We start from the raw sequence: 26,502 nt of genomic DNA, 5'->3' as shown, positions 1-26,502 counted from the left end.
AGCCGCCTCCCAGCCAGATCTAAGGCTGGGAGTTTGGTCATGGTGTAAATCATGCAAAGAAAAAGTCAGGTTCTCATTTCCCTACGTAAAATTTCTTTCCCTGGCATCTTGATCTCTGGTACAGGCACAGTTTTGAGGATTCATTTTAGATGAGTGTTATACTCACACCTCGCCCACCTCAGAAAACGGGCACTATTTGGAGTGTGCATTGGTGGAAGAATTTTTTTTTAAAAATTTTTATTTATTTGAGAGTGACAGACACAGAGAGAAAGACAGATAGAGGGAGAGAGAGAGAATGGGCGCGCCAGGGCTTCCAGCCTCTGCAAACGAACTCCAGACGCGTACGCCCCCTTGTGCATCTGGCTAACGTGGGACCTGGGGAACCGAGCCTCGAACCGGGGTCCTTAGGCTTCACAGGCAAGCGCTTAACCGCTAAGCCATCTCTCCAGCCTGGTGGAAGAATTTTCTACTTCTGCTTTCTCCTCACCACAAATACACTTCCAACAGATCAGGGCAATAAGAAAACAGCTTCTGGAAATATTCAACTGGGAATGTCTGAGGTGCCCTCAGTCCTTGAACTGCCTCCAAGGCACTTTATCCCCCCCCCACCCCATGCTCTCCCTCTGGGGATGCTTCAAGCTGGCTGTTCTCCCAAGAGACGTTTAGAGAACACTACACACTCCTCACTCAAGGGATGGAAATTGCTCTTCTTTTTGGACCTAGAACAGGAGTACTAAATTTGGGAAACTTGCTCTGCTGTATTGTCTCTTGTGATTTTCTTTTGGAAAACTATCTTGGGATTATTTTAATTTTGGCAAGCCATCTATGTCCTGGACTCCAGATATATCACCTGATATCATGAAAGGCATTTTCAGTGAGAACTAAGGCTGTGGGAGGGCCAGAGGAGGGAGGGAGGAAAAGAAAAACACACTGAGAAAAAATATTGACAGAGACAGAGAGATTGAACGAGATAGAAAGCGATTGGGGCGATTGAGAGATGATAGATGATAAATAGATATAAGTAATTGATCACCCAACTTATGACTGTTTTGTACTGAAATCCTGAGAACTATGAACTGTGGAATATGGGCCAAGTATAATGAGACCCAACCAAATGGTGCATTGCCTTAGGCAGGAAGTCTTACTCTTCCATTTCTAAGTAGAATCACTTAATACTGTCATGTTTTCCTTATGAATAAAACCACTCCACCTGCCCTTTGTCACTGACTAGCCTTTAAATAGGGGTTCTTTCAATTCTTATTTATTTATTTATTTATTTATTTATTTGAGAGCGACAGACACAGAGAGAAAGACAGATAGAGGGAGAGAGAGAGAATGGGTGCGCCAGGGCTTCCAGCCTCTGCAAACGAACTCCAGATGCGTGTGCCCCCTTGTGCATCTGGCTAACGTGGGACCTGGGGAACCGAGCCTCGAACCGGGGTCCTTAGGCTTCACAGGCAAGCGCTTAACCACTAAGCCATCTCTCCAGCCCGGGTTCTTTCAATTCTTAACAACTAACCTACCATGTAATAAGATGGTGGCTGCACCTACGCCTCTCTGTCATGAATTTGAAATCAGTCGTAAATTTTCAAGTTGGGTCATTTGAAGTCATGTTGTCCAACTTCCTCTTGCTACATATGAAACTGAGGTCACTTCTGGTTCCTCATCAAAGCTCCATAGTTGGTGGTTAGTGTGGGTGCCAGATTCTGTGAAATTCACGTTCAACTTTCTTTGGACTAACCTTTTGTCCAGAGCTCCCAGGCTTGGCTTGACCTATGACAATACTTCGAGTTTGGAGAAGCAAGGCTGTTGGTAGTGAGTTTTGTGAAACGAGCTGAAAAATAGAATACCTCCAACAGTTTTCTATTCCTTCAGGAATATGTTGATGCATTTATCGACGACCATGTTTTCACTATGAACCTAACAACAACTCAAACCCCCTCCCCCCAATTCCTTCCATTTTGTCTAAATAAGCAAGATGTTTTCAGCAATTATTCAAAGGTAGAGGCCATGCCTAAGGCAGCCATCCTGGGAAGCAGTTCAGTCCCTCCTCCAGACTTACTTTAGTCATGCTAAATTAAAAGTTGTGACAGTTTTCCCAGAAAAGAACCTATATAACAGAATGTTGAAACTAAAATTCAACTAGACATCAAGATAAAATAAATGCAAATTTTCCAAGTAGGTTGCTACATCACAGTATGTAGAAAGAACAAGAACAATTTCTGGGAAAATATTCTGTATCTCTGAGATACCTTTAGAGAACAAAGCGAAGGTTTTGTGACTCCCGTAGGAATGACACGTAGCTAGGCTGACTAGCCCGGTCATTTTAACTTGGGAAATTCACCTACACCAGACTCCCGGACTTCAGTGTGACTGCTTGGAGCACTTCGTATGTGTTTCCAGTAAGTCAATGGCAGTAGGGACACATGGCTCCCTGTTGAGAAAAGTCGGTGGGATTTTTTTCTCACTAGCGTTCTGGTGACCAAGCAGGACTTGCTGATACGTGCACACAGGTGACCTGGGTTAGCCATGAGTAAAAGGTAGGTGGTCGGGGATGAGAACTGGCCTGGAGTCTCCATGCTGGACAGCCAATTGCTAAGGAAGAATGGACATGCGAGGACAATGGAGCATGCCACTCAACTTTTGAGAGTTCATACTGAAGGGGTCCCTTTGGTGGAATGTGGACAAAACCTATACAACTGCCCTGCAAGTTCACTTTGCCATCTGCCTTGCCTGAAGAACATGAAGCCATATGGCAAAACAGGAACTGTAACTCCTCTCATCTTTTCTCCTCGTCCTCACATAGGACGTCAGGTCAAGTACATGGGGCTCAGTCATATTTGAATTCCAATCGACGAATGAATGAACGCTTTTCATCGAGTTTTCCAAGCAATCTTTGAGACATCTTCTACTGAACAACTCACTTGCTGTTCATTTGAAATTCAAACATATCTGAACAGCTTTTTCTGTTTAACCCAGCAACCTGTTCGCACCCCGCTGTTCCCTGAGCAGCTGGTGAGTAGGTGAATGGTGAGGGGAGGAAAAGAGCAGATGTTCTGTAGTTTATGAGTTGACATTGTGTTCCATGGTTCAAAGCTCTTCCTAAAGAACAAACAGAAAAGTCAGCAAACTTGCCTGGAGAGATGGCCATAGTGAATAAACTCATAATAGAAGAAAAACTGAAAATCTTGTTCTGAGTACGGCATAGTTCCTCCCTGTTCAATGATCCTGGTCCATCTATTTAACCTTGTTTACCAAACAGTCCTTCTCCAGGACCATAGGTATTGACTTTGAATTTGTGCTCTTCAGACAGGATCTTTAAACCTTTTACTTGTGGCATAACTAACTAAAACCTGTAATGAATAATCATGGCAGGTTGCTGGAGAGCTACTATATGAAGTGAGGTCCATTGTGGTTACAATAAAAAAGCAAAATTAATTCAAATGAGCCGAAACAACTTTGTAAGTCTAGGTACTTGGAAGTTCTAGGTGTAAGGAGGACGTCTGAGGTGGTTCACAAGCTCAGACCTGTCAGTAATTTTTTTGTATGGTCTATTTTGTATGGTCTATTTTGAGTTGCTTAGATTTCTCTCTCTCTCTCTCTTTTTTAATTTATTTATTTGAGAGCGACAGACACAGAGAGAAAGACAGATAGAGGGAGAGAGAGAATGGGCGCGCCAGGGCTTCCAGCCTCTGCAAACGAACTCCAGACGTGTGCGCCCCCTTGTGCATCTGGCTTACGTGGGACCTGGGGAACCGAGCCTTGAACCGGGGTCCTTAGGCTTCACAGGCAAGCGCTCAACCGCTAAGCCATCTCTCCAGCCCAGATTTTTCTCTCTTAAGAGGGAACAATGTAAACTTTAATTCCTGCTCCTTTGTCTTCAATAAGGTGGCTGCAAGTTTCCATGGGATTCAGTGGTGGAGCAAAGCTGTCTTGGCATGTCAGTCTGATTGGTCACTTACATGCTAAGTCTGTAGTGACTGTGGCTGAGACTTGGAAGCATAGAGAATATGACATTATTAAAACTTTATCAGAGGAATGAGAGTCGTTTTGATTTTTACCAGAACAGATGAGCCATAGGGAAAGTATAGGCGGATCACTGCCGAGGGTGACGGTCGGAGAGTCCTTACTTCTTTATTTTTTTATTTTTATTTTTTTTTTGTTTTTCGAGGTAGGGTCTCACTCCAGCCCAGGCTGACCTGGAATTCACTATGGAGTCTCAGGGTGGCCTCGAACTCACGGCCATCCTCCTACCTCTGCCTCCCGAGTGCTGGGATTAAAGGCGTGCGCCACCACGCCCGGCGAGTCCTTACTTCTTTAGAGTAAAGAAAGCACAAGGAAGGGCTCTGTGCAAACCAACAATGTCCACAACTGCTGGCCACTTAAATTTGCATCCTTGACTGCTTGCAGGGGTGATACTCCAAAACTGTGTGACAACCTTCACACTTGTAGACATCCTCGAGTCTCAGAGGACATAGCTCTTGGTGCAGGAGCCAGGATCCCAGAGATCTCTTAAATGTAGAGTGCTACTTTTTCAGTACTTAATGTGGAAGGATCCAAGAGTGATAGCGGAAGGTGAAGGGCTGTGATTGGCCAGGTCACACCGAGTACTCAGGGCAGCAGCTCATAGCAACTGGGCCAGCAGTATGTAAACATTCCAGCAACCTTTATCATTATGCCCACATGAACCAGCTGAGTACTTTAAACACACACACGTGTGCACACAATTTGCTTCTGAGTTGACTATTTCTTTTCTCATTTGAAAAATGCATGTGTTAGACTAGATGACCTAACAATGCCCATGAGAACAGTGCTAATGTTATAATCTGCAATACCTATACAAATAAGCTTTTAATTTCATCTGTCATGTACACTGTGATCTGTCTGCTTTGGAATAAACAGTTGTTCCACATTTTAAAATACAGAGAATCAAATTTACATTTGATAGCTGGCACATTAAATTTAAGTCTGAATTTAATTGAATCTTGAAGACATTAGAAGTTTTAAAATATGTTGTTCCTAAGAATATGAGCGATTTCTTGCTTTTCTCAGTTCTGTGGTTTGAATATAGAACGGGGAGGGGAGGTGGAGAAAAATACCTATTTGATATCTTAGAAACCACTAATGCTGTTTAAGCCCTAGTGGAAAGAAGACAGGTACAAAAACAGAAATAGTCAAAGGAAAATGAGAGTTAGGTGTAGGCCATTTATTTGTTTGCAGATGGGCCAGTGGCTGAGTTGACCTCCTCACATGGGCTGCACGTAGCCATGCATGTGGAAGGGTAGGCTGTGGCTGTAGGCACCTTAGATCACTACGCTACCAGCTCTAAAGTGCGTTCATCATGGAGTTTTCTCTTGGACTTCCCTTCCTACACTAACACGCTGTAAGAAGTTCTGGGTACATCTTAGATACAGAACTCACACAGTAAGATTTTCTTTCTTTCTTTTTTTTTTCTGAAATAAACAGAAAGTAAGCTGTTGTTCCCAGCTCTGAGATTTTTATATGTTCTCCCCTACCTAGGCAACTCAAACCAGAGTTGATTTTTCCAGAGCAATGTTGGCAAGGCACTCGAATTATAGGAAAGGGGAAGAATTTTAGAATTTTTTTCCTTCATAGTGACATGCATAAAATGTATGTAACATTTGGAACTTTTTATCAGATGGAACATTTCAAACATTTGCACATCTATATTTATACACTATTCTGCACATTGGCCTTTGAAAAGAGAAATTGTTCTCTATAGCTAGCATTGTGATCTTTGGAGTGCACCTATGGCTCAGGAGACCCCTGGGTGTTTCCCTACCTCTTTATATATATCCCCCTGTTGTTCATCAGCCAGCTCACATAAACTTCTGAGGAAAGACAGATTCATAGGAAGCAGCACTTCATCTTTTTCAAAGCAATAGACAGAGTTAAATAATAAATGTCCTAATTGCTTTCACCAAATATGGTATTTTTAAACTATGATTTACACCAATTTTTCTTTTTCAGAAGTTTACCCAGTATAGTGTTTTTATAGCCTTAATGGAATCTATCTTGTCTCCACCATACCTCTCGGTTCTTTTTGTTTGTTTGTTTGTGTTTATTTACCAAAGATTTTAAAATAACCCGAATCACACTGAATCATATGAACAACTAACACATGTTAATAAAAGTTAAATAATTTTAAAGGATTGGTGTTTGACTTCACACAAAATAAGAAAACATAAATTATTAGTTCTTATTCACCTAAGTGATATACTATGTAATGTGGAGTCCAGTCCTGGAGTTTGGGGCAAGACTTACAATACTCAAGCTCTGGTGAACTGGATGTGAGGTGTCACCATGGCCTCCTTTGTTTGTAATTAAGCTCCATACTCAATCCCCAGCTGGTGGCAATGTGGGAGGTGGAGCCTTGCTGGAGGAGGACGCCACTTGGGGGATGACCTCCTAGTTTCTGTGGCAAGATTTGATGCTCAGCCTCTGCTCTTCCATGTCATGATGAAACTTCCCCTCCAAACTGTAAGCCTGAAATAGACCCTTTTCTCCCAGAAACTGGTTGGCTTTTGTTTTTTAGCAACGAGAAGGTAACTACAACAACACAGTCCAGAGCTCAAGGTATTCAACGATCACACAGTAATTGGGTATCACTAGTCTCGGTTATATAGTGCAAGTAGATTTGCATTCAGAAAGCCTTTCCATTTAAATAAGAAATCTATGTTATGCAAGAAAAGACCTGAATGAGAGTCAAGGAAAAAGTTATTGTATTATCTATTACTTTTGTCCTAGGATAGCAAGAGTGACCAAGAAAGTTAAGCGTGTAAGATTGTTTCTGAATGATACATGATGGAAATGGATGCCATACCTATTATAGTTACAATGTATCAGAAGCAAAAGAAATTCAGTAAAGAAATAGAAATATGAAGTTGTAGGATTTAACATTTGTAAGGACTCTTCATTTTAATGTTAACCAATAGTATTTATGGAATGTCTACTTTAGTTCTAGTTATGTGTTTGATATGAAACAAAGAATATGGGTATTCAAATATGAAGCCATGGTTTCCCTGGATCCCACAGCTGCTCAAGAGTCAGGAGTGACTCTTCCCTTGCTGGTAGAGAGGCATGGAACCACAGAATTTGATGCTGAATGGATGGGTCATTACCAATGCATTAACAGTCCCCCACTGTTGCTCTTGAGGAATTGGACCCTGGTTAGGATGACAGAGTCTTTACACATGGCAGAAGTTTCAGAATGTTTCTTCAAAGAATCCCGTTGTCAATGTGCACACCAGCCTGAGCTAGTCAACTCTGTGCGCTTATGTTGTTCTCACTTACCTACTTTTATAATCAATGCTGCCATAAAAACATGTGAGCAAATGTCTCTTTTCATGCCCGCATTTATTTTCAGGGTCAAATACTGGAAGTGGAGATGCTTTTGATATTTATTTCTAAATTGCATTTAGAAAGCATAATCAAATGTTAATAATCCTCCCTCATACTGCAAAGCAGTAATCATGGTCAAGCTCTCTCTCTCTCTCTCTCTCTCTATATATATATATATGCTAGTTTAGTAGATAAAATTATATTATCTCTGTTCATTAATTTCTGATTAGTTATATGAATATTTTCATAAGTTTGTTTCAAGTATTCTCTGTTTAAATCATAGATATGAAATTATTGTGATTTCAAATTCTATACATTATTGAGTTCTACATTGACTCTTTAATTTTTTTTCATTATTTTTTTTCCTGATTTTATACCATTTTTACTAATTATGAGTCAGGTCTACATTTCATGAACACCTTTTCCACCTACCTTCAAGCCCTGTGTATTTGTATTTTTGCCTCAGAAATGAAACCACAGGCCAGGTTTCATTTCTCATTTACCACTTCTCTACCTGAGCTGTCGGTTTTGCTATTGCTTGAAACTGAGGGCAAATGAAAGGCACCTCTGCAAGTGACTGGAGCCCGGCCAGGCTCTGCAAAATGCCTGCTGAGTTCTGCATATCTTTCTCCCTTGAAGACAAAATTAAGCCTAATGCTAGTCCAGATGGGTTCTTGTAATCTCCATATTCTAAAAACCTTTAAGGACAGACAGCAGTCCCACTGAGGATGCCAAAGGTGCACAAGCACTCAGGGAAATAGCCACATTGAAAGGCCTCTGGGGAGCAATGACTTCTATATGGGCCAAGTGTACATTCCCTTGAATACTGGAAAAGGTCAAAAAAAGTTATTTGACTTCTAATTTTCTGTTTATCTGTCATGCTTTTCTTGTGTATCAGTATTTCATTTTTGAATACAAGGAAATAAGTAGTTTTGAGGATGGCAACCTCCATGAAGAAACAAGTTTTTCTTCTGTATCCTCAAATGCCAGAGTCCGCTAAAGTGCCCTGACAGATGATGTCAATAGATGATGAGTAAAGCTCTCCGTGCAGCAGGCTCTCTGTTTAAACTTTTCCTAGGATATTTAAAAACATGAATTTTATTTATAAATTGGGCGTGGTGGCACACACCTTTAATCCTTGTACTTGGAGGCAGAGGTAGGGGGATCATGAGGAGTTCAAAGCCACCCTGAGTGAATTTCAGGCCAGCCTGGGCTAGAGCAAGATCCTACCTTGAAAAAATAATATATATATATATATAGAGCTTCCACTGCAGACAAATTCTAGACACATGTGCCACCTTGTGCATCTGACTTTACATGGGCACTTTGGAATTGGACCCTAGTCTTGGGGCTTTGCAGATAAGTATCTTACTGCTGAGACACCTCTCCAGCCCTTACTGAAACATTTTAATTCATTTATATGCTTTTTGTAAATGTTGCTGCATTTATATGTAATGTTTTATTTTGTATTTTGCATTTAGTGTGGCTTTTTGTTTTGTATTCATTCCCCTTTGTATATGCCATATTTTGTCAGCTAGACAGAACACAGCCATATTCAGCTAAAGCACTGACTAGTAGCAGCAAAACTTAATGGATACATGTCAGCTGCTATTTTACATAGTAGACTTGCATATTTTAATGTGTATGCATATGTAAGAAAAAGACAGCCTTCATGAGGGGACATACTGCCGGCAATTTGTCTGCGTTAGGTCCTACCCACTATAATGAGGAGGTTTAACCATCTTATCACTGCCACAGTTCATGATGTTCAGTCAACTCACTGCATCCAGTTTAGAGTATGAGATTTTCCACTGTTTTCAAAGAACTTTACAGGTCAATGGCACAAAAACAACAACAACAACAAAATAAAACCATTGACCTATGCCTGTGATGAGAAATGAATCACTTGACTAGTGAGTCAGGCAGATACTTAGAACTGACATTGTTGTTCAGGTTCCTTTTCTATACATCAGGCAGCAGCTCTGAGCTGTACACTTCACTAAACTTATACGGAGCAGATGATAGGTTATCCTGCAATTGGAAAATTTAAAGATATGTGAAGGTTTCAAAACCGACAATTATTAAGCACAAAGGGCCTATACACTATAAGGAAAGAATAAAATTCCTTGTTGGAGACTGTCAAAGAAATATAGTTTTTTTTTTTTAAATTAAAAAGTCAGCAGTGGCATATAATTTTTGGCAATACTATTTTTGTTGTACAAAGATCACAAGCATGCCATATATCTTGTGCCTTAAGTATAATTAAAAACAAATGGGGGCTGGAGAGATGGCTTAGCGGTTAAGCGCTTGCCTGTGAAGCCTAAGGACCCCGGTTCGAGGCTCGGTTCCCCAGGTCCCACGTTAGCCAGATGCACAAGGGGGTGCACGCATCTGGAGTTCGTTTGCAGAGGCTGGAAGCCCTGGCGCGCCCATTCTCTCTCTCTCCCTCTATCTGTCTTTCTCTCTATGTCTGTCGCTCTCAAATAAATAAATAAAAAATGAACAAAAAAATGGAAGAATGCACTTATAGACTATAGATTACAAATGTGCTCTGAAGAAATTTTAAAAATTGTTATTATTGGGCTGGAGAGATGGCTTAGTAGTTAAGCACTTGCCTGTGAAGCCTAAGGACCCCAGTTCCAGGCTTGATTCCCCAGGACCCACGTTAACCAGATGCACAAGGGGGCGCATGCATCTGGAGTTCGTTTGCAGTGGCTGGAGGCCCTGGCAAGTCCATTCTCTCTCTGTCTCTGTCTATCTGCCTCTTTCTCTCTCTGTCACTCTCAAATAAATAAATAAAAATGAACAAAAAGTTTTGAAAAATGTTACTATTAGTATGGTGTACGTGAAAAGTTGTGTGGATGTATACAGGGCGCGTGTTTGAGTGTTCACGTTCCACTGCACACAGGCTGGAGGTCGGTTGCAGTCAGCCGCACGTGGCAGGCACAAAGCACCCGCCCAAGAGCACCTTGTGGGAGGAAAGGGTTTATTTTGGCTCAGACTCGAGGGGAAGCTCCATGATGGCAGGGAAAAATGTGGCGTGAGAAGAGGCTGGACATCACCTCCTGACCAGCATCAGGTGGACAACAGCAGCAGCAAGGGGAAACTGGCTACAACACTATAAACCCCAACAATACACTGCTACCTCCTGGCGGCTCCAATTCTCAAATTCCCACCAGCTGGGGACCTAGTGTTCAGAACACATGAGTTTATGGGGGACACCTAACACGAACCACCACACGATCTGAGGACAACCTAGAGATGTTGGTCCTCTCCTTCTACCCTGCTGGAGGTGGGGTATCCCTGGCTACTTTGTTTGTGTCACTTCCTTGATATGGGCAATTTATCTGGCTCATAACCTTCCACAGTCTGTCTTTGCCACAGGTTCCTTAGATTCACAGAAACATGTGCTTTGCTTCTGGCTTCATGTGGATGCTAAGAAATTGAACTCAGGTCTAGAGGCTTGTAAGCAAGTACCTTTAACTGCTGGGCCATCTTCCCCGGCCATAAAGAGAACTTTTTATACTTCACTTTGAACTAATAGTTCAAACTTTTTTTAAAAACCAGAATTGATAAAAAAAAAAAAACTAATAAATAAGAATGTTAAATTTCTGCCGGTCATGGTAGCACATGTCTTTGATCCCAGCACTTGGGAGGCAGAGGTAGGAGGATCGCCATAAATTCAAGGACAACCTGGTCTACAGAGTATGTTTCAGGTCAGTCTGGGCTAGAGTGAGACTGCCTCAAAAAAATAAAAAGTGTTAAGTTTCCCATCAAAGTTGATAAATGTGAAGTAGTATTAATGAAGCCTAATGTGATAAGAAACTAATAAATCTTTAAATTAGAAAATAAAAATCACAGAGTATCAAGACTTACAACATCCTTTACTAGCTATGCAAAGAACCATGAAAATAATATATGAACATCATTTCATAATGTTAGTGCATTTTCTTTTATTTTTCATTAGTCATGTACACAGTGTGTATACAGTCATGTTGGTGCAATGATTAGCTTTCTCCCTGTCCTACCCACTCTGCAGGAATCCCCCTCGTTGGGGAATATGGGCCATGCATAGTGGGTTTGGTTATCAGTTATGGGAAAGAGGCAACGTCTCTGTGCATAATGACCCAGCATGTGGCTCTAACATTCTTTCTGCCCCTCTTCCGCAAATTTCCCTGAGCCATATTGGGTTCATTTTAGGTCTACTTCAGTGATGAGGTCTTGGTAGCCTCTGAGTTTCTGGACATCTGGTTCAGTAGGAGTTGAGTGTTCTTTGTGTCAATCTCCTTCACCTTTGTTCTGGTACCAGGTTCACCAAAGAAGCAGCAGCACTCTTGCTCATTTCCCCAATTACTCTAGGTTTCAGCTTGGGCCCTGTTGAGGGGGTGATGAGCTGATTCTCTACTCCAGATCTGTGTCCATCTGAAAAAGAGAAGCAATTTCTCCAACTTAGAGTGAATTCAGCACCACATAAATGCGATAACCATTATTATTTTAGAGAGGACTTAATAGGTGTAGGCCATCTTGTAGCCCATGATTGGCAGGAGCTTGATAATGTAGAGAGTGGGCTCATTTTTTGGACATGGTTCTGACTGGTTTCTCAGCTCCAGCTATGGGTTCCGTTCCACTGAGAGGATTGGCTAGCCAAATCAAGAGCAGTTGGTTACCCACCATGGCTGTGTGCCACTATTGCAGTTGGGTGAGCATCATGACAGGTTGTTTACTGCTAAGTAGCTTAGACCACGAGTTGGTTGGACAGATGTTAGCCATTTTCCCCTAGTTGCTCATGTAGCACCTTCTGGCCCTAGTGGAGCTAACTATCTGGGGACTGACTCTCTTCCTGATTCCAGCCAGGTCGCTCCATGTTCCGTACCAACAGCATATGGTTTCTTCAGCAGTAGGATTTTACCACTAACCTTTGGTGGGTCACCAAGTACTCTGAGAGAAGTCTGTCTTCTTTTGGGAAACCTTGTAGGTCTTTCTGATCAACAGCTCATTGTGAATGTTAACCACATGCTGGTACTGGGAGTTACAGGGCATTGCCAAGGAAAAGAAGGAAGAAAAAGACAGGTAGTATAAAAGAGATAGAGAGAAGAGGGAGGAAGAGAAAGATAGAGATAGAGAGAAACAGGAAGAGATTAATGTTAGCCTTCATCATAACCTCTCCAGGGCCCTGTGATTCAGATATTCCCTTTAAGTATCTGATTAAGGTTTTGGTCTGTCTTTTAGGATGTTAAATTTTATCGTACTATTGCCTGTGGCATACAGATTTATGTCCTCCACCCCATCCCTTACTCTCCCCTCCTGCCCCACCCTCCCTATTGTCTGGTCCTCAAGATGACTATTAGGTATGTTGGCATCTCAGGCGGATTCAGGTTATGAGCCACAGATGAGTGGGACAATGCAACAATTATCTTTCTGTGATTGGGTGAGTTCTCTGAGAATAATCTGTTCGAGGTTTGACCATTTTTCTTCAAATTTAATATTGTCATTTCCCTTACTGCTATGTAGAATTCCATTGTGTAGATCTACCACATTTTGGTTATCCATTTGTCTAACAATGAATATCTGGGTTGATTCCAGCTCTTAGCTATTATGACTTGAGCAGCTATAAACATCGTTGAGCAAAACTCTCTGAACTGAGGCATAGAGCTTTTAGGGTAAATGCTCAGTAAGGAAATAACTGGGTCTGTAGTCAACGTTTTTAGGAGCCTCCATATTGCTTTCTCTAGTGGTTGTACCATCTTACATTCTCACCAACAGCGAATGAGTATTCCTACTTCTCACATCCTCATTAGCATTTGTTTTCATTTGATTTTTTTTTTTTTAATGTTTGCTATCCTTACTGGGGTAATGTGGGATCTCATGGTTGTTTTAATTTGCATTTCCCTGATGGTTAGGGATGTTTAACATTTTCTTAAGTGTGTTTTTTCCATTTGTATTTCTTCCTCTGAGAACTGCATGTCCAGTTCCTTGCCCCATTTTGTGAGTGGGTTGTTTGACTTTTTATTGTTCAGGTTTTTGAGTTCTTTGTAGATTCTAGAAATTAGGCTTCTGTCAGTTGGATAGCCACCAAAGATTTTCTCCCATTCTGTGGGTACTGTACTGGCTCTACTTATTGTATGTTTGTCTGTGAAGAAACTTTTCAGCTCCATGAGATCCCAGTGGTTGAATTATTGCTCAAGTTCCTAGGCTACTGATTTTTGTGCATTGAGTTTGTATCCTGATACTTTGCTGAAGAAGTTAATCACCTTTAAGGATTTTGAGATAGAGGTTCTTGGGTCACTTGTGTATAGAATCATGTCATCTATGAATAGAGCTAACTTTACTTCTTCCTTTCCAACTTGTATCCATTTTATTTCTTTCTTCTGTCTTATTGCTTGAGTTAGGACTTCTAGTACTATGCTAAAGAGCAGAGGTGAGATTGGACACTCCCATCTTATTCCTGGTCTCAATGGGAATTCCTCCAGTCTCTCCCCATTAAGAATTATTTGGGCTTTGGAGGCCTTTTTTATGTTGAGATATAAACCATCCATTCCTATTCTTTCCAATGTTTTGATCATGAAGTGATGTATTTCCTCAACAGCCTTTCCTGCATCTGTCAAAATGATCATGTGTTTTTTTGTGTTTAAGTTTATTTATGTGGTGTTTTACATTGACAGATTTCCATATGTTGAACCACCCCTGCATTCCTGGGATGAAGTCTACTTAATCAAGGTGGATAATGCTTTTGATGTGTTGTTGAATTTGGTTTGTGAGGATTTTGTTCAGGATCTTTGCATCTAAGTTTATCAGGGAAATAGACCTGTAGTTTTCTTTAATTGTGGCATCTCTGCCTGCTTTTGGTATTAAGGTGATTCTAGATTCATAGAAGGAGTTGAGGAGCTTTTCTTGTTCTCTGATTGTGTGGCACAGTTTGAGAAAAACTTGCTTCTGTTCTTCCATAAAGGTTTGATAGACTTCAGCTGAGAAGCCATTGGCCCTGGGCTTTTCTTTTTGGGGAGGTTTTTGATTACCTTTTCAATGTCAATGGGTGTGATAGGCTTCTTTAGGAGATTAATCTGCTCTGAGTTTAGCTTTGGTAGGTAGTATGTGTCTAGGAATTCATAAATTTCTTCCATATTATCCAGTTTTATGAAGTAGAGGTTTTTGAAATAAGTCCTGATGATTTACCCAATTTCATTTATGTCTGTTGTGATCCCTCCTTTTTTATTTCTAATTTTTTTTTTCTTGGTTTGGTGATTTCTTTTTCATTTCTACTTTGTTAATTTGAAGTGTCTCTTTTTTTCACTTGATCAAATTGGCCAGGAGTTTAATCAATCTTGTCTATTTTTTCAAAGAACCAGGTCTTTGTTTCATCAATTTCTTTAATTGTTTTCTTAGTTTCCAATACATTAATTTTTGCCTGATCTTAATTCTTTCTTCCATCTGGAGCTTTTTTGGTTGTATTGTTCTTGCTTTTCCAGTGCCTTTAGGTGGATGACTAGGTTATTGACTTAGGATCTCTCCTTCTTTGTTATGAAGGCATTTAGTGCTATGAATTTCCCCCTGAGGACCACCTTCATTTTGTCCCATAAGTTTTGGTATGATGTGTTTTCATTGTCATTCGTTTCTAGTAATTTCACAATTTCATTTTTAATTTCGTCCACTACCCATTTATTGTTCAAAAGTGTGCTGTTCAGTTTCCAGGAGCTGATGGAATTCCTGGCATATATTTTGTTGTTAATTTCTAAGGTTACTGCACTATGATCTGATATGATGCTGGAAATTATGTTGATCTTCCAAAATATATGGATGCAGGCTTTATGAACCAGTATATGATCTATTTTAGAGAAGGTTCCATGGGCTGCTGAGAAGAATCTGCAGTCTTTGGATTTTGGGTAGAATGTTCTGTAGGTGTCCACTAGGTCTAATTGATCTATGGTTTTGCTGAGCTATCTCACTTCTCTCGTAATCCTGTTTGGATGATGTATCTATTGCTGACAGTGGAGTATTGAAGTTCCCAACTATGATGGTGTTGGTGGTTATTTCTTTTTTGTTGTCAAGTAGGTTTTGTTTTATGAATTGTGGTGAACCTGTGTTTGGTGCATAAAGATTGATGATTGTGCTATCTTCTTGTTGGATTGTTCCTTTGATAAGTAGGAAGTGGCCTTCTTTGTCTTTTTTGATTACTTTTGATTTGAAGTCTATTTTATCTGATATTAGTAGAGCTATACCTGCTTGCTTCTTATTTAGGTTTGATTGGAATATCATTTTCCACCCTTGTGTGTCTTTAGTGGTATGGTGGGTTTCTTGAAGACAACAGACTGAAGGGTCTAATTTTCTGATTTACCCTGTTAGCTTATATCTCTTGATGGGCGAATTAAGCCACTAATATTTAGGTAATGTTTGTGAAGTTTGATGTAATCCCTGACATATCATGGTGGTTTATGTCATATGGTGTGTTCTTAGACTTTGTAGTTTTTTGTGCCTTCTCTGAGTTTGGTTATTATAATCTGCTTCTGCCGGCACTTGAGGTTGATTATTTGATTCTTCTCTGTGGAGAATTCCCTGAAGTACTGTCTGCAGGTTTGGCTTTGTTTTCACATAGTTGTAAAGTTGATTTTTATCACTTAAAGTTTTTCTTTCACCATCTATTATGAAGGATACTTTTGCTGGGTAGAGTCGTTTGGGTTGGAAACCATAGGTTCTTAGACTTTGCAGTGTTCCATTCCAGGCCCTTCTGGCTTTCAGGGTTTCCATTGAGAAGTCTAAAATAATTCTGATGGGGTTACCTTTAAATGTAATGTGTTGTTTCTCCTTAGCTGCTTTTAGGACTTTTTCTTTGGTATCAATGTTTAGAGTCTTTTTTTGTTGTTGTTTTGTTTTGTTTTTTTTCGAGGTAGGGTCTCACTGTGGCCCAGGCTGATCTGGAATTCACTATGGAGTCTCAGGGTGGCCTTGAACTCACAGCAATTCTCCCACCTCTGCCTCCCGAGTGCTGGGATTAAAGGTGTGAGCCACCACGCCTGGCTGTAGAGTCTTAATGATAATATGTCTTGGAGAATTTCTCCCTAGGTCCAATCTGTCTGGAGTTCTGTTAATTTCTTTTAACTTGATAGGACTTTCTTTTGAGAGAGCGAGAAAGTTATCTTCGATAATTTTGGTGAATAAGTTCTCCATGTCTTTGGTCTGAATTTCTTCCCCTTCTAGTATCCCCATGATCCAAATGTTGGTATGTTTAAGGGTATCCCACAGTTCCCTCATGCTCTGTTTACAGAACTTTTTGAACGTATTGAAACTTTTGGACTCATGGATTTTTTCTTGTTTTGTCTTCCAGCTGTGGGTTTCTATCCTCCATATGGCTGACTCTATTTTTGAGAGATTCTAAGGAGTTTGGGGCTTGTTCAATTTGGTTTATTTTTTCTACTTTTTAATGTATGGTTTCCATCCCTCTGTCAAGTTCCTTTTTTATGTCATTTTCTGATTTTCTTAATTTTTCTTGGAATTCATCCTTGCATTTCTTTATGTCTTCTTTGATCTTAGCCAGGTGGTTATTGAGGTTCTCTCTCTTTTTTTTTTTTTTTCACTCTCCTTCAGATCATTTAACTGTCTTTGGAACCCTTCCTGATTCTTATCAATTAGGTCTAATCTAGTGAGGATAGCATTCATATAATTATTGGCCCTTTGTTGCTTTCCTGCAAGTTCTGCTATTTGCTTGGTCAGGGTTGCACAGCTTGTATCTTCATTTTTGGGTTCTGACCTTAATGTCTCTTCTGTGTTTATTTTATTTATTTTATTTTATTTATTATTTTGAGAGAGAGAAAGAGGCAGTGAGAGAGCGTGAGGGAGAGAATGGGCATGCCAGGGCCTCCAGCCACTGCAAATGAACTCCAGACGCATGCACAACCTGATGCATCTGGCTTATCAAACTGGGATCCTTTGGCTTTGCAGGCGAACCCCTTAACCACTAAGCCATCTCTCCAGCCCTCTTCTATGTTTTTTTTTTGTTCATTATTTATTTATTTATTTATTTGAGAGCGACAGACACAGAGAGAAAGACAGATAGAGGGAGAGAGAGAGAATGGGCGCGCCAGGGCTTCCAGCCACTGTAAACGAACTCCAGACGTGTGCGCCCCCTTGTGCATCTGGCTAACGTGGGTCCTGGGGAATCGAGCCTGGAACCGGGGTCTTTAGGCTTCACAGGCGAGTGTTTAACCGCTAAGCCATCTCTCCAGCCCCCTCTTCTATGTTTTGATTAGAGACATCCATTATGGGACTGGGTGATCTTGTTGGATTTACTTGCACTTCATGTTTTAAGTTATTCCTTTTGTGCTGTGTTCTCCACATCACAGTGTAGGAGTCTTATTTAATTTAGGAGGAAGCTGTAGCCTACCCTTCAAGTGTCTTCAGTGATTATTCCCTTTTCTATTTGCTTCCACTGGGCTTCTGATGGCAATTGGGCCTGTGTGCTCAGAGGGAAGGAGCCCATGAAGCTGTGGTGAGGGCCTGGGACTTTGAGGTAGGGGCTTATTGTTCCATGATTTGGGGTATGGGACTGCTATTCAGGTGGCCTGAAGGGACAGGAGCTATGGGGGGTGGGGGGGAATGGGACAAAGCAGACTGGTATTGAGGGTGGGCTGTGGATGGAGGAGGATGAGAATGTCTGGTGGTTCTGCCATGCTGAAGGATGAAGGGATGGGACAGTGGGTCCCTTGGGACCCTGTAGCAGGGGGTGGATGGGACTGCTGGGTCCTCTGACAAGGCAAGGCAGGGATATGGGTATATATGACATGCCAGGGGAGGGGGGTCATGGAGGGTGGTGGGAGAGCCTAGGGAGGGGGTAACTCTAGCCTGCAGGCATGGAGGAGCAGTGGCATGGTCTTTGGTGGTAGTGGGGGATGGGAGGGGTGGGGGGGGGGAGGAGTGCTGGTCTGATGGCCTGGGTCCTAGTAGGGAGGTGGGGAATGACAGTGAGTGGGATGGCTTTCATGTGTGGCTGTCACCTGGGGAAATGGTAGCCTGTTGGCTTGAGTTGATGCATTGGGGTGGGGTGTGGTGGCAAGTGAGATGGTGATCCTGCGTGGTGGTCCCCTGGGGGAATGCTAACCTGCTGGACTGGGTCTGGACACATGGGTGAGGGGGGGCAGCGGAGTTCTCCTGTGGAGCTTTGTGGTGGCAGGAATGCCTGGGGGTAGATGCTAGCCTGCTGGCCTGGGCCCATACACAGGGTTCAAGGGTGGCGGCAAGTGTGATGGTGGTCACGTGCTTGGAGGTCTCCCGGGGAGATGCTAGCCTGCTGGCCTGGGTCAAGGCACTGGGCTGGGGCCGGGGGTGAGTGGGACAGCGTTCACTAGTGTGGAGGCCCTCATGGAGCTATGTTGGCTTGCTGGCCTGGGTCGCCTTGCCTGCAGTTAGCGCAGGAGGAGCCTGTGGCTGGGACTATGGCCAGGGCGGCTGCTTGAGGAGATTGGGGGACAGGTGGGCTACCCGAGAGCGTGGGAATCAGCAGATGCTCTTATTTGCTCCTTCGTGTCCTCCACTGGAGGTCTATTAGAGACTGCTTACCCTAGAAGACCCACTGAACCCTCACCTCTTGTGTTTCCTTCCCCGGGAGGGAGGCGTGGGGCGGTTAGGGGGTATGCCATCTTGACCGGAAGTCTCATAATTTCTTTTAATGGGTCACCTCCCTAACTCAATTTACAATTCAGTTGTAATGACATGCAGTCAATCATTGTAATTTTAACCTACTTTTGGATCTTAGAACTTTTGTACCCAAACATATGAACCAAGAATTTTTTAATTTAATAATATTTGTAGAACTAACTGAATACTTTATTCTGCTGCAAGATTAACAAATGGTCACTTTATGGGGGCTGATAGCTTGCTGTGTCCTAAGAACCTGTATTGATACTTTGGTGAATTGACTATTTAAGTAGAATTTGCTTGTTTTGTTTTTAAAAATATGTATTTATTTGTAAGGAGAAAGAAAGGGAGATACAATGAGAATACAGGGGCTTCTAACCACTGCAAATGAATTCCAGATGTGTGCACCACTTTGTGCATCTGGATTTACATGGCTACTAGGGAATTGAACCTGAGTCAGTAGGGTTTGCAGGCAAATGCCTCAACTGCTGAGCCATATCTCCAGCCCTTTTTATGTGTTTTAGTGCTGTAGGCATATCTTAGGATACAATTGTCATTAACTGAATAGAGTTAGGAAATGTTGTTCTATTATGAAAATAAGTAAAATGCAAAAAGTGATTCCCATAGCTCATCGTAAGGTGTATTTTTACATCTACGATATAAAAATTAGGACACCAGTGATGATCTTTTTCCCTTGACAACTATAAGTAAATTCTAGCTATTAGTGCTTTCTCATAATTGATAAACAAATTTGACTAAAAGAACTTCGAATAAGAATCAGTATTTGTAGAGGAAAACTCCACCCAATCTTTGGAAGACAAAAGAACCTTGGAGTAGCCAGGAACTGCAAATATTTGATAGTAGAATTTCCCTCTTGCTTTCTTTCTCTCTCATGTGCCTGAGGCCATCATCTTGCTAACAAGTACTCCAGTAGTGTGAATTTAGAAGTAAATGTATAGTTCTTTTAGTATTGCTTGTCTTTTGTGAATGAGGTCTGTAGGAAAACCGAGGATTGTTCTTTTCTGGGGTGGGCACACCAGACCAGTCATTTCTCACTTCTGAGATTGCTAGGGAGAAAGGAGAGTGATTTGAGGAGTTAAGATGAATCATAGAGGAAGACTTCTTCCACTCACCTCACCATCAGATGGTGCCTTATGAGCTTTTTAAATTTAACTTCTGACCCCAAGTCACGGCTTGTTTTCAGTCACACACACAGCTTCTCTTTAAAACCATTTTTATAACTTACGTTAACCACAGAAGTGATTTTGACTTTGAGTGTACAGATTAGAGGACTCTCAAGAAGTACCAGGTCAGTTTTAATATTTCCATGTTGGCCATTTGGAATAAGTGCATGTTTGTGACTAGATTTGCCTTGATTACATTTATCTGAAAACTAAGTATAGATTATAAGACAGTACTTTGCCTAGAGCTTAACGGAGTCTATTTTTGGGAGGGGGAATTCAAGAAAAACTACTTAAGAAATGCTTCAGAGACTACTATCCTTTTCTTATTAGACACTGAGAATAGCTTTGCATTGCTTAAACCAATGACAAGAAGGAATGTTAATATGCAATGATTTCCTTATACATTTATTTTTGCCCTACTAAAATTTATGTTGTTTTACTAACTTTGAATGTACCTTGCAAAACATAATTATAGTAATATTAAATTTCTCAAAATTCTCAGCAGTTGGGCTGGAGAGATGGCTTAGTGGTTAAGCGCCTGCCTGTGAAGCCTAAGGACCCCGGTTCGAGGCTCGGTTCCCCAGGTCCCACGTTAGCCAGATGCACAAGGGGGCGCACGTGTCTGGAGTTCGTTTGCAGAGGCTGGAAGCCCTGGTGCGCCCATTCTCTCTCCCTCTATCTGTCTTTCTCTCTGTGTCTGTCGCTCTCAAATAAATAAATAAAAAATTAAAAAAAATTCTCAGCAGTGTGTACTAATTTATTCTGTACTGACATCAGAACTTAGAGTAGTTTAATTGAGATGGAAGTCTTGAAAAAATATATATATATATAAACATATATGTATATGTCTATACATACATAAATAAGTTGAATTGTTCATATTAAAATTGGTAAATATGGTTTTAAGATATGCAAACTACCACCTAATTAAATAATTTAAAAACTAATACTATCACATTATAAATGCATTTCAGAACAGAGATATTTATATATGACACAATAACATATATCTTATCCAAGTTTTATTCAGTTTTATCTTATGCAGTTAAGGTACTTATAAAATAATGTTCCATTTTCTTTCTCTAAGTGATACATTATTAATGTAAAATATACAAAGATATTCTTAAGACCTGTAATTACATAAGCATAATATGTAATTATTACATTTAATAAATGTATAAAGTCTAGAAAGATAGTTTTTAAAATATGATTTTAAGTATTCCTAACAACACAAAGCATGAAATCATAAAATTGTGGTGAGATAAGTACTCAACATTTGTCAAATGGTGGTGATTAAGTGTCATCTGATGTTTGAGTATGGAAACTCGTAAGCAGCACTCAATAATTCATAATAAATATCCAATCACTAATTAGTACCTTTAAACTCAATGTTGAAAATACTGTTTATTTATATTTTTAGTGATATAGTATCCAGTATAAAATTATATAGACATACTTATTAACAACTATATTCATAGAAAGTAAAAATGACTTTCTCAATGTCCCACATTAAGGACAACACTAAATCTAATAACCCAGGGTTTTTTCCCCAAAGATTTCAGCTAACTTTTTCAAAGTAGAATTTCTCAAAAGTAATAACTTTCATGATTACTAATAGTGCATCTGTTGATCTACACTAGAGAGCTGTGACTTGTCCCTTTTTTGTTTGAATTCAATTTTAATAGCCTATTGAAAGTGGTTAATATATTTGGTGTTAATATTAACACATTAGAAATTAATGCTTTATCATGAAAGAGTATCTATATAAGTTGTATTATATTTTTTAAATTTTATTTAATCTGTGTTGTGAGAGAGAAAGAGGCAGAAAGAGAGAGAGAGAATGAGCATGCCAGGGCCTCTAGCCACTGCAAATGAACTCCAGACCATGTGCCACCTTGTGCATCTGATTTATGTGGGTGCTGGGGACTCAAACCTGGGTCCTTAGGCTTCACTGACAAATGCCTTAACCACTACACCATCTCTCTAGCCTATAAGCTGTATTTTATTTAACAGTTAAGATAAGTGAGCAAATAAATCAATTTGGAAAACCACAAACTTTATTTTCAACATCCAATAGGTTAAAAGATGTCCAGTATTTGAAAGTTCTCTTAATATAAAAGACACATGTGATGAAATTAAATTACAGGGTCTCTGCAAAGAATCTAAATTTTCCTCTTATTTCTAACACTTACAAGTGGTAATTCATTTGGGTCAACACTAGGGGTAAAAAGCCCAATTTTTCTTGAATCAAAACAACATGGATTTACAACAGTCAGTTTGCTGCTACAGCTTTTTGCGGTTGTTATTACATACATGTCTTATACTTTCAAGTCATTAGGAGAAAATATAGGTACAAGTTAAATCAATAAATATTGTAGGAGGTAAAGGAATTCAGCAAGGCTTCTGGGTTTTGAAAATGTACATAATACACTAGCAACCTTTTTGTTATAGAGTTTTCTCTTTGGCTGGATATAGAGCATCCCATTTTCCTGTACTACCAGGTCTCATCTTGAAATTATGTACAGCAAGTATTAAAGGAATGTGTAACATTAACATTTTAATTGCAATACAAAAAGATTATCTGCATGGGGGTGGGACATAGACATTCATGTTCCAATTAAATTAGCACTAGTATCTTCATTAGAATAATTGGAGATCAGGGTAATTAACAACATAATTAAAGCATAGTCAATTCCCCATTTATAAAGGCAATGAACACAAACAGCACATTAGAACCCCTTTTTAGAAGTACTTACTATAGCATCATAATGAGATGCATTTTTAGTAATGTTTCTTATGTACTACGCTTGTTAATATATTCTAGAAGACTAGATGATAAAGTAATCAAATCATAAACACAAAACAAAATGATATTATCCTCACAACCTTTTTGCTAGACCCAGTGCTAGAAGACAATGATGGATGTCTGTACAAATAGCCTTAAAGATGAGGACCAGGACCTCTGAGTAACTTGGGAAACAACTATTTTCCAAATACAAGTATATATTTTGTTACCTACATGGCCACCACACTTCTCAGCAGATGAAAGTGAACAGAATCTTTTAAATACAATCAAGTTTAAAGCCCAATATGACAGGTGATATGGATGAAGGTTTATGAGTCTCCAGAGGAAAGATATGAAAGTACAGAGCTGGTCCAAACAGGATCCTTTCCACTGGAGTAGCTTGTAGTTTGCTTAGTTGACTTGACTGGAAAATAAGGCCACTTAGCTGAAAATATAATTTGTGCTAATTATATCTGCAACACAGGAGCTTGTCAGTGCTGTTTTTAAAAATTAACTCTTCCGTGGGTTCGTGAAGGAATATGAAGCAGATATTTAATGCTTTTCTTCTTTCTTTGTTGCTGCCAAAACTTAACTTTCTAGGAGCGCCAGCAGAGCTGGCAACGTCACAGCATCTTTTAGAGTGACACAGACCTCTTCCTCCGTCTGACAAAATCTTCTGCATGAACAAAGTTAGAAAGAGCCTTAGTGAGGTGACTGTCGGATGTCTCGGTGCTGCTCCCAAGGTCACGGTTCTTCAGGCAGGGGCACAAGCAGTGCGCGATGGCCCGGCGGATGTAGCTGTCAAAGATATAATAAATGAAAGGGTTGACACAGCTGTTGGCAAAAGCCAAGGGTCCACTCACCTCCATGCCCAGCTGCAGCAGGGGTGAGGAGAGCTGGAGATCCCGCTGCAATCCAGAGACAATGGACAGGAGCTTGAACATATTAAAGGGTAGCCAGGAGAAGAGAAAGGCTGCCACAACGATGGAGATGATCTTGATGGATTTCCTCAGCTTTTTGTTGTGCTTTCCTGACTGCTGGTAATGAGTACACAGTTTCCTGGTGATGCAGCAGTAGCAGGTCACGATGCTCAGCAGAGGCACAAAGAAGGTGAAAATCAAAGCTAGCAGAGACCCTATCAGTTTCGTGGAAGTGGCTTTCTTCTCTGCACAGAACGGCTTGCCATCTATCAGAGTGAGCTCCCTGGACACAAGGGTGGGCAATCCCAGGAGGCAGGAGATAAGCCAGACGCTGGCACAGACTCCGTAGGCGCAGTCTCTCCTTCTCAGTTTCCTGGACGTGGCTGGGCACATGATGGCCAGGTAGCGGTCAATGCTCATGCAAGTGAGCAGGAAGACGCTGCAGTGCATGTTCACCGCGATCACATAGGAGCTGCCTTTGCACAGGAAAGAGCCAGTTCTCCACAGGCCTAGGGAGGCTTCCTTATCCGCCCACAGAGGCAGTGTGACAAGGAAAACGAAGTCCGAGGCAGCCAGGTTGATGATAAAGACGTCGATCAATCTTCGACTGCCACGTTTGAGATGCAGCCCCACAATGAGGACCAGGTTCCCCGAGAATCCAATCAGGAACACAGCTGTGTAGAAGATGGGGAGGATGACAGACGTGTACTGGACGTGGGAGCGGGTCTTCACGTTATCCGGGGCTGTGTTTGTTGCATCATAATAATCCAAATAAACCGGGGTTGCTGCTGCATCCATCATCGAAGATCAGCTGCCGAATATGGTTGGTAAGGTTCCTTACCTATGAGGGGTGGAGAGAAACTCAAGGGAGTTTCACACAGTGCCAGCTTCCTCTCTGTCTCTCACTACGAAGCCCTTGGACAAACCTGCTAACAGATTTAAGAGTTTGATTTCTCGCACTCTTCAGAAAGGGCTCACAAGGAACACCCCTTTGATAGGGGCTGGCTGTGGTTGTGGTTTTTCTCTTTCTTTACTTGTTCATGAAACTGAAGTGCTTTTTGACTTCTTTATTTAAGATGTTTGATTTAAAAAAAAACAAGGCACATGATGTTTGCTTCAAAATTAAGAACTAAGCCCGGGCGTGGTGGCCCACGCCTTTAATCCCATCACTCGGGAGGCAGAGGTAGGAGGATCACTGTGAGTTCGAGGCCACCCTGAGACTCCATAGTGAGTTCCAGGTCAGCCTGGATTAGAGTGAGACCCTACCTCAAAAAACAAACAAAAATAAATAAATAAATAAAATGTAAAAATTACATTGCTGAGGGATATGAAGGGTACTAGGTTTGTTGCCTACAGAGAAAATTGCAAGTTTCCCAACTTATGCCAATTTACATGTGTGGTAGACATTGTGACTGCAATTAGGGCATGGAGAGGTTCCCCTTTTATTTTCATACATGATCAACTCTAGCTCAGTAATGAGGTTTTTTTTTTTTTTTTCTTTTTTCCTTTTGGTTTTTTTGAGGTAGGGTCACACTCTGGCCCAGACTGACCTGAAATTCACTATGTAGTCTCAGGGTGGCCTCAAACTCACAGTGATCCTCCTACCTCTGCCTCCCAAATACTGGGATTAAAGGCATGCACCACCATGCCAGGCAGTAATGAGTTTTTAAAACCCCCAAATGGTTGGTATTGCATCTTGCATTATTATTATATAACAAATGATTTCTGCCTTCCCCTCTCTTGCCTCCACCCCTTCACCACTCTCTCCCCTGCATTCTGCTTCCTTTTGAGACAGGGTTTCATGGGATCATGGGGTCATGGCTGCCCTGGAACTTATTATAGATGAGAGCCTGACTTTGAACTTCTGATCCTCCTGCCTTTCCTTCTCAAGTGCTGAGATTCAGGCCATACACCACCACACCTGGTTGTCCCCTTCCTCCTTTGTTTCTCTTCCTCCCTCTTCCCTCCCTTCTGGTAATCCACCTCAGGACACAGGAAGGCATTTTCTTTTTTTGTGTGTTTTTTTAAAATTAAAATATATTTTCTTATTTATGAGAGAGAGAGAGAGAGAGAGAGAGAGAGAGAAGGGGGGGGAGGGGGAAGGAGAGAATATATGAATATGGGTGCTCCAGGGCATCTAGAATGCCGCACCTTGTACCTCTGGCTTAAGTGGATCCTAGGGAATTGAACCTGGCTCCTTTAGCTTTGCAGGCAAGCACCTTAACTTCTGAGCCACCTCTGCAGCCTTGGAAGGCACTTTCTATCACATCTAGAACACCTTGCATGTAGCTCCTGCTTTGGAAGCGTTAGTTAGGTTGGACTTCGAGCTTCTTACTTTTGGGACCCAGCATAAGTTACCAGGGATGAACTTGCTTTGGCTTAACCAGAGGCACTGTTGCAATTTCTGAAATCTTGCAGACATGTTTAAAACTCACAAAATTCTCTTTTTACCCTCATATCTTCCATGGTTAACTCAACTACATAGCTGTCTTTCATTAGAGTTAGCATCCTCAATTAAGAGATTTTTCTGTCTACAAATCATGTGATAACTGCCCTTCCTTGGACTCCAACTGCAGATTCTCTTTTAGCTTTTATTTTTAAAGATTTTATTGTTATTTATTTATTT

The 26,502-nt window shown here is 41.0% G+C and overlaps 1 protein-coding gene across 1 annotated transcript; it reads right to left on the bottom strand.

Moving 5' to 3' along the window:
- Window positions 1–23,591: 23,591 nt before the first annotated feature.
- On the bottom strand, window positions 23,592–24,674 carry Gpr15 (G protein-coupled receptor 15). The gene has a single exon (XM_004663321.2). It carries the CDS (start codon window positions 24,672–24,674, stop codon window positions 23,592–23,594), a length of 1,083 nt encoding a protein of 360 aa, XP_004663378.2.
- Window positions 24,675–26,502: the final 1,828 nt, after the last annotated feature.

Source organism: Jaculus jaculus, chromosome 4 (assembly GCF_020740685.1).
Source record: "Jaculus jaculus isolate mJacJac1 chromosome 4, mJacJac1.mat.Y.cur, whole genome shotgun sequence".
Taxonomy (NCBI): Eukaryota; Metazoa; Chordata; class Mammalia; order Rodentia; family Dipodidae; genus Jaculus; species Jaculus jaculus.
This window is presented reverse-complemented; position numbering and strand designations above follow the sequence as displayed.

Coding starts and splice junctions, on each gene's coding strand:
- Gpr15 (XM_004663321.2), bottom strand. CDS start 24,674: ATGGATGCAGCAGCAACCCCGGTTTATTTGGATTATTATGATGCAACA.